The sequence below is a fragment of the Babylonia areolata genome, chromosome 4 (assembly GCF_041734735.1).
Source record: "Babylonia areolata isolate BAREFJ2019XMU chromosome 4, ASM4173473v1, whole genome shotgun sequence".
NCBI lineage: Eukaryota > Metazoa > Mollusca > Gastropoda > Neogastropoda > Buccinidae > Babylonia > Babylonia areolata.
This window is the reverse complement of record NC_134879.1, coordinates 27,653,930-27,663,201: the sequence shown is the minus strand read 5'-3', so window position 1 is coordinate 27,663,201 and position 9,272 is coordinate 27,653,930. Positions and strand designations below refer to the sequence as shown.

General features: G+C 42.5%; 1 protein-coding gene across 1 annotated transcript; it reads left to right on the top strand.

Annotated features, from left to right (window-relative positions):
* Positions 1–3,582: 3,582 nt before the first annotated feature.
* LOC143281007 (uncharacterized) lies at positions 3,583–9,186 on the top strand. The gene is made up of 4 exons (XM_076585884.1): positions 3,583–4,472; positions 5,305–6,068; positions 7,797–7,969; positions 8,592–9,186. Exons 1-4 carry the CDS (start codon positions 3,712–3,714, stop codon positions 8,790–8,792), a joined length of 1,899 nt encoding a protein of 632 aa, XP_076441999.1. The 5' UTR covers positions 3,583–3,711; the 3' UTR covers positions 8,793–9,186.
* The last annotated feature ends 86 nt before the right edge of the window (positions 9,187–9,272 follow it).

The window sequence follows — 9,272 nt, the reverse complement described above, 5'->3', positions numbered from 1 at the left end:
TTTCCTGTTTGAACAAAAAATGATAAAAATGACTGCTCTTGTTGCTATGTCAGAATATCAGATCAAAGTGCCAAGTTTAGAGAATAAAAAAAAATATAAATATAACAGTAAATGCAGTTTGCATATAATTTGGCTTCTTTTTTATTTTTTTTGTGCCCATCCCAGAGGTGCAATATTGTATTAAACAAGATGACTGGAAAGAACTGAATTTTTCCTATTTTTATGCCAAATTTGGTGTCAACTGACAAAGTATTTCCAGAGAAAATGGCAATGTTAAAGTTTACCACAGACACACACACACACACACACACACACACACACACACACACACACACAAACAGAGAGAGAGAGAGAGAGAGAACCTAACACCGGGTTAAAACATACTCACTTTATTTACACAAGTGAGTCAAAAACAGATATCGTTAACCTTGTCTATTTTAGTTTACTTTATTGTTTTCTAGTACTGACTCTACTGTTGTGCGAAGTCTGGTTTTTTTTTTGTTTGTTTGTTTGTTTTCATATAAAGCCTTTAAATATCAGGGATTGGTTGCATCTTAATGCTCATGATTGATATGATATTTCCACTGTTGTATTGTTTTTTGCTTGTTTTTATCAATATCAATATCACAATTGTTGTTTATCTGTTCACATTCCCTTTCACGTGGGGCCGTCGAAGTAGTCTCTCTGCCCTCTCTCTCACACTGATACCACACACACTACTTCTACTGCTACGAGGACGACGATAAATCATATACTGACACTGACACTGACACATTTTTATTGACAACAGCCAATAGCCCTTCGGTCAAGGGGGTACAATTCAGTATCATACACAAAAGGCGACATAAACTGAATTCACATATCTATTCTAATAAAGCAGTAATAGAAGAAAACTAAGCAAACAAATAACTGTCCACGCGACCATCTGAAACATTGACAAAGATAACAATGTACAGCACATATGAATATATATGGTATTACATCTAGTTCGATGAGGATGAATGATTTCTGGCGTAAATTATACTGAGGCTTGTGTTCGGTAATTTGCTAAAGAATTGTTTAGTCGTTCGTCATCTGAGGAAAGTATTTGGATGAGATTATGTGGGCTTACTCGAGGTATTTTGAAAAAGTCACATTTTAATCGGATATCATCATAAGCTGTGCAGTGAAACAGGAAATGATTTTCATCTTCAAACCCATCTGAGCGCATGGAATACAGAGTACCAACTGCAGAAGATTCGACCATAAACCAGTTTCTATTGGCACGCAGGTCAAGAGATCTCATTCTAAAACGAGCAAGCACCGATTTCTGCCACGTATTCGTCAGGCTATAAAGACATTTTTTCGGGTTGAAAAAAGTCCTTAAAGAAAAATACCATTCATATTTTACTTTTTCTTCCAACTGGGAATGCCATTCCTGCTTGAAACAACACAGTATTCTTTCCTCAAACTCTGCCAAAAATAAAGTAATATTTCCAACACCTTGACAAAGCCAAACAATACCAATCCAGTAAGTGGTTAGAATAGATTTCACGTCAAAAGCCCAGTAAAGTTTTCCCTTTTCACATTGATCTAAAGACATTTCGTATGCTTTCCAGCTTATTCTAGTCAAATGATGTTGTAAAAGATTTAACCAGAAACTGATGCATTTAACATAAGTACGAACATATAACGGGTATCTTCCTGTTTCACTATAGCATAATTTATTAGAAGAGTGAAGAGTTATATTCAATAAACGTTTTATGGCGTATTTATGGACTTTTTCCATTTTGGTTATTATTCTTACGTCCTCAAACTTCGCCTGCATAGGTTAGAATGGGTTCGATTTAAGTGTCTGAGAAAACAAGGAGCAGTCAACTGAACCTAACTGTCTTAGAGATCTCAAAGTTTCTATCACCCCTTTCTTAGCTTTTCTGTAGCGTTCAGACCAACCTGAGTTCAAATTTTATTTTGTTGTAAAAATGAGCCCTAGGTATTTGTAGGTATTCGTAACTCTGACTTCAGAGGCCCCATAACACCATTTTTCCCAAACAAAAAGGTGACCACCTTTTCTAAGTACAATGGTCAATTGAAGTCTTGTCAGTTTCTTGCTTCAAAACATTAAATTGATTTTTGCAATCCCATAACAGTATCGGACAACAGTATGAATTGTCTGCAAAAAGTAATAAAAAGATTTCAACCGCACCAGGAATAAGTTGTACGCCATGTCTTCCTTGTCTTGATATATCTATAGCTAATTCATTAATGAAAAAGGAAAATAGCTGAGGGCTTAAAAGACACACTTGCTTCACACCTCGTGGACAGTTGAAAATATCAGAGTACATACGATTATTGCGAACACAAGCTTTTACCGAATCGTAGATACTCCTAAGGGCACCATACATTTTACCACCAATACCTGATTTTCTGAAAATGTGCAACAACATATTTCAATTTACAGAGTCAAACGCTTTCTTAAAATCAACGACCGCTATATATAATTTAGTATTCCTCATTAAAAACTTTTAAACTAAAGCACACAAGGTGAATATATGATCGACTGTGCTGTAACATCTTCTGAACCCTGCCTGTTCTTCTATGATTTCATCTTCTTTGTTTGATGTTTGATTAAGATATCAGTGTAAACTTTCCCTAAAACATCCATTAGAGCTATGCCTCTATAATTGTCTGGGTTTTTAATTAATTGTCTCCTTTTTATGGATTGGTATTATAATAGATATACCTTGTGAATGGAGAGAGTTACCACTCTTTACTATTTGTTAATTATTTCATCTCCTGGCCTCATTGTTTGTTAATTTACATTGAAAAGGTTTGTCAGTCCCCCAGGACTCCGTTATGGATGTGTCCCCTTCCCGACTGTCACACGGCCAGAAACCAACGCCCCACCTCCCACCTCTCTTCCCGAAGCCACCGCCACCACCACAACCTTAACACCCACCACCACCGCCATCATCGCCCGGCCTCCTAGCTCCCCTCCCCCACCCCCCCACGTACACGCACACAACACACATACACTGGCACATACATCACGCGCGCGCACACGCACACACACACACACACACACACACACACACACACACACACACACACACACACATCCCCGCCTCCCAAATGGGAAGTATCAAGTGATGAGAATGATCCGTGAATTTCATTGCCAGTGCGTTACCCATGTCACGAGAAGGCGTGAATGGATTTTAATTAATGAGACTTAAATCACCAACAGACATCATTTTACTTGTGAGCATCTCTGATATTGACAGAATATTATTACTGCAACGTGCCATAAACAATAAACAATAATCAAGCACCTTCTTCGTGTTGTTGTATTTGCTTTTCTTATAAAACAGTTACGAAATGAATCAACACAGGTGAACAAACATAACGGTAAACGGGTTGACAGGTTCCTCTGTTATTTTGCAGCCTTCAGAAACTGTCTAGCAGCCTTCAGAAACTGTCTACATAACTCGCCTCTGCTTTGTCCCTTGTGTATTAGCTAATCTGGAAACCCAATTCTGGTCACACGCATTTCATGGTACATAAAGTAGGCGAATGAAAGCCTTCACGTCATTTGTAATTGTCAGACTGTTCTGTTGTTTCCTTTTCATCTGTGTGATGTGTTTTTGTCTCCAGGTTTAACGACATCTAAAATAATACAAACAGTAAGAATATCTATCAGCAGAACTGGGGAACCAGACATCAGAAGAAACCAGAATGAATCAGCCGCCAGGATCAAGGAACCGTGATGGGTCGCTGCCTTTCTATCGTAAAGTACTGTTAGCGGCTGCCATGACAGGCAGCGAGATCTGTGTGTCATTCCAGCAGCTCTACCAGGTGCCCTTGCTGCAGATCCAAGGAGTCCCCGTAACCTACGTCTCTCTCTATCCCATCGTCGCTGGGCCTGTGGCCTTGCTTCTGCTGAATCTCTCCGGCCGTCTTAGTGACAGAGGTTCCAACCACCAGAAACGAAAAGCCATAGTTGTTGCTCTCATTGCAGCTATCACCATGCTTGGCATTGCTCTGGTGGTTGTGGCCAATTCCAATCTTCTTTCCGTAGATGAATGTACTGGTTCATCAAACGCGACCACCTGTTTTGAAGAATTGAGAGAACCTGAAAACCAGTCCCATTTCACATTTACTAACGAATCGTTCCTGACCAGTGATGACTTTCCAGCAATGGTGACGGCTGTAACTAACCATTCTGCAGCGAGAAGAGAGAGCTCCCTGGACGACGAAGACACTTTGTCTGTGCCAGTGACAGCGTTGCTTGGTCTGAGCGGATTCACTCTGATGGACATTGGGTATGACGTCAACCAGGCCAGCATCAGGACCAGTGTGCTGGCCAGCAGCAGTCAGAGTGACCACAGTGTGCTGCTGCTGCTGTCCCTGGCTCTGGCAGCGTTCGGGGGCTGCATCACCAACACTCTGGGTCTCCTGGACCTCTCACAGCTGTTTGGCTGGGGAGCTGAGGACGGGTGAGAACGCGTACACTTGGGATCGATGGGTTTCTGTCACGCTCTTTCTCTGTCTCTTAAAAAATTCCAGTAATCAAAAGTAAAACATTTCATTTTTTTTTAATAAGCAGGCTCGAAAAGAGTTCTCTCATGTTCAATTTTGATATTGTCGTAAAATATAAGGATCAATCTGCAAGTTTTGATACCTCCTTGAAACCGAAACCTGCATTTGTGAAGTTACCAGGAGAATCTAGTCAAACCGCGATTACATATATTCATTGCATGCTATTTTGCTTGCCATGTGTATGTATGTGTGTGTGTGTGTGTTGTGTGTGTGTGTTGGAGGGAGGTGGCAGATTGGTCAAGACGCTTATTTGCCAGTGAAATGTCCGGGACGGTCTGGGTTCGATTCCAACTCTCGCCCTCTTTCCCAAGTTCGGTTGGAAAAATCAAACTGAGCGTCCAGCCACTCGGATGACAGGATAAACCGAGGTCTCGTGTGCAGCACGCACTTGAAAAAGATCCCTCATCAGCTAAAGGGTTGTCCTCTAGAAAAATTAAGTCCAAGAAATCCACTCTGGTAGGTACACAATTATATATGCATACACTCGAGGCCTGATTAAGCACATTGGGTTATGCTGCTGGTTAGTTGTCTGCCCAGTAGATGTGGTGTAGTGCATATGGATTTGTCCGAACATAGTGACGCTTCCTTGTGAAACTGAAACTAAACTGTGGGCGGGGGTGGGAGGTATGTTTGGGCAGGAAGGTACACATGCGTGTGCATGCAACATTACCATCATCTGTCGCCCAGCACGATGAGTAATCATTCCATTTCATTGTGTCCTCTGTCCAGATCTGTGGTAGCTCAAACAACTGTCCAGCTCCTTGTGTGTGGTCTGGTCCTGGTGGTCACCGTAACATCCACCGTCACCACGGCCCTTCTCGGCACACCCACGCTCCGTCCACCCGCCTTCACACCACTTCACGAAGACGGAACCGAGTCTGAACAAATAGCCTGTTACGGTACTTTCGGTTCTGACGAACGAAGCCCACAAAACGACGATGACAGGCATGATAGAAATCTTTGCAGCGAGGAAACCAATTTTGGGAGACGAGAGGAAAGGACAGTCGATGAGTCGGACACTTTTGAAGAAAGTGTTGTGTCAGCGACAAAGCCGCTTGTATCCGAGAAAGAAAGGTCGCTTCAGTTTTCGTACAGTTCGACGTTTGAACATTTGAACCTTTTGAATGGTAACATTTTGCATCATTCCATTGCGGATCAGAGATCATCGTCCCCACATCTGTCATCAGAAGTTGCCCAGCAAAAATCGGAATTTCCGGCTTCGGAGCAGAGTAGATGGAACAAACACAAAGTCAATTTTATCACTGCTTGTGCATCTGCTTATTTGGGATTTTCCATAATCTTCTCCTATAATCTATATGTGACGGATTTTCTTGGAAAGGCGGTGATGGGTGGAGACTCTAATGCACCACATGACAGTGCGGAATTTAAGCAGTACGAAGGAGGTTTGCGTTTGGGAGCTGGAGGGCTGTTCACCTTCTACTGTAGTTATTTCCTCTTCAACTGTGTGCACAGCAAACTTCTGGCTTTCTGGGGTAAGTCAGTATGCTGTATTACAATGCTGTAATTTTGCTGGTTGAAAATGCTTGCATCGTTGCTAGATGATTTTCAGCAGCAGGCTGGATGGTTGGTTGGTTGGTTGGCTGCTTGATTGGGTGGACTGGCTGACTGGTTTGTTGTTTAAATGAATGAACGATGGTACACTGGAGACCAGTCTGGGGAGTGTAGTAGTTCCCCCTGATGCATGTGTATTCAGGTTATTTCTTTAGATGTTTTCTTATTCATCACGTACTTAACAGTTCCTGTCGCTGGGATGAAACCATTGATAGTCATCCATTTTCATGTTACGATAAACATCATCATATTCAAAGAAGGGGTATTGCAAAAGGACTATTCATCTGATGACAAAGTGGCTGCAGATATTGTTAGGCAAAGGAGAAAAATAATACTCAAACCAGAAACTTTAAGGAACTTACAGCACTTGAAATAACAAGATTTATTCAAATCTGATCAGTGCTGCTGTGAAGTGGTTTGACGTTGCAGTCTATGACGGTGAGGACGCGGGTTCCGATCAAGGTGTTCAGTGTCGACAGATTTATGGTGGAGCTATTGTAAGAAGGACGTGGGGGTGGTTTCCATTCAGGGGAGGGGGGGTACACTCACTCTGGGTCTGCAACAAATTATTTACTTCAGTAAGGGGCTTAGTAGATGGTATCATGCGTGTGTTGAATCAGATCAGGCACTACTAGACATCAAATTGGCTCGCAGCAGCACAAGGTTTCCTTTGGTGTGCAGCCTCAGTGGGGCTGTATTCAAGACAAAATTCATTTTGCCTAAAGGCAAGTTACCTTTGACATGGTAGGGACCCGCGGGTACAGTTGATCTTGAAGGTCAAGTTATCTCCATGATCAAGACACGCGCCGTGCACTCAGACAGCTTTCCGACTCCCGGTGATTCCCTTCTGTGCATGCTCTTTTACTTCTCACCACACCACAGTTCAGAGCACTGTCGAGAGAGTCAGCAAAACACGGGCTATCCACAAAGCACGTCTGTTTTCCCTCACTGAAAACAGCGCCACAAAGGATCCGCCATGTTGACCCCTGCTTCGTGGGTAGACACACTTGGCAGGGAGTAAGGGCAAATTTGCCCTTGGATTTGAAGACCCGCGGGTTTACTCCAGTGTTCCCGAATACCGGATACTGCTTACTCTCGGGTAGTTTGCCTTGCCTCAGGTGCATTTTCCCACTGGTACACCTTTAGCCGCAAGCACGATTGTCTCTTGAATACAGCCCCTGATTACCAAACATCGATCGCTCCCTGTGGACTGCCGGTATTGGACTGTGGCAGTGTAACCCATGTGTGTCAATGTATTAGGGACTCGGGATGAACAGCTTGTGGGTGGTGCCATGGAATCAGTGCACTTCATGGGGCAGCAAAACAGTGTGGAATAGGGAACACACAATATGAACTTGCCATACCGAAAATGAAGACGTATATTATTCATGGTCTGTTACAGTGCAAGGCGTGTTGAACTTATGAAGAATGATCACGCCACGAATAGCTGTAATTATCATTCATCTGAAATCTTGTTCTTTGCATATTTCTCTGGGTGGTACATATACTTAAATATCTCATGTATCCTCAAACACTAAACGACAGTATTTACCCAGGTTAGATGGTAGGCGATAGCTGTATCAAGCAGCAAGGATAGTTTGTTGTGCACGCCATGTGTACACAATGTGTGTGACTCTGGGTGATTACAGGTATGAAGGTGGACTTCTGTCTGTCCCACGGGCTGATGGCAGCAGCCGTTCTGTGTCTGGCACTGACCAAACAGCTGGCAGTGTTCTACGTGTGCTGTGTGCTGTACGGCTTCAACCGCGCTGCCCTCTTCTCTGTGCCCTTCATCATCGCCAATGACTACGCGCAAAAACAGGTACGCACGGCTAACTGAATACAGACTGTTGAGGAACGTTCTGGGTGGATCAGAAATATGATTAAAAGCGCAATATGAAAACCCATTACTGAAAAAGATGTGAAATGAATTTCGCGTGTCTTTGTATGTTTGTTTGTTGTTGTTTTTTCCCCAGCAGTCTCATCGGTCTGATAGTCATGTCAAAACAAAATTATATCAATGAGTCAAACTCTTCTGAGTTCACGAGCAGGTACATAGGTCGATTTTTTTGTTTATGAAACCTATTTACCTTACCAATGCACATGCACGTGCGTCACAGTTGCATTTTTTTTAGATTGATTTTTTATCATACTTACTAACAATGCGTATGCGTATATGCGTGAGTCACAGTTATCAATTTTGATTATATAGTTATTCATTTCGATACTGATATTACTGTGTGGGGCCATATAAGTGCCAAAAATTAGAAATGGACAATTTTGAACTTGAAATAATTTCTCGGATAATTTTTGCTGTGTATTTTCTCTTTTCGTGGAGAGAAAGAAAGTTTAAAGAAAAATTATCGACAGACTTGATACAAGTGATCTTCCATGCACTTTGAGAATCAGTCAGACCGTCTGTTCTTCCACGGTATTCATTTCAGGAGCACAGTGGGCACGGCCAGTCAGTGACGGGAAGGCTGATGGCCATCGTGGGCTGTATGGTGCCGCTCAACTACTGCACCTTGTTTCTGTTCAGCGGACCCCTCATCACCCTCACCAACCATGATGGAGCCCCCCTCATCCTGAGTTCTGTCTGCACTGGGCTGGCTTCCTTGCTCTTCATGGTTTTCTACAGACCTTGACCTTCACAAAGCTGCCCGAACTGTCGTTGACTTTCTTGCACGAAAAGGATTATTAAAACCAGGCAGCGGAATCAGCTCATTCACAAAATTCCTTGTTAATCTGTATTGTGGTCTTGCTGATATATTTGGCTGTGGACAGGTCCAGCGCGCTGCTAGCACTTTCACAGGTACATAGGACGAACGAGCTTGGGTTCTGTATGTCATTTCCCTGACAGTAAAGGGCCCTATCTTCAATGATCGCTGTAGAAAACCGGAGGTCTCAGCTCTCTTTTAGCAAGGCCACCACAGGAAAAGTATTTGAAAAAAAAAATCGTGTAAATTATGGTCGGTGTTACTGGCTTCATTTAATGCGCAGTACACAGCTGAGTAAAAAGTAAAGGCATGCGCAGATAAATACTCGTGTTCCATGTTCGTATGTCATTTATAACTTGATTGATGACTTTGAAAAAAAAAAATCTAAATATGTCCGTGGAATGGAAT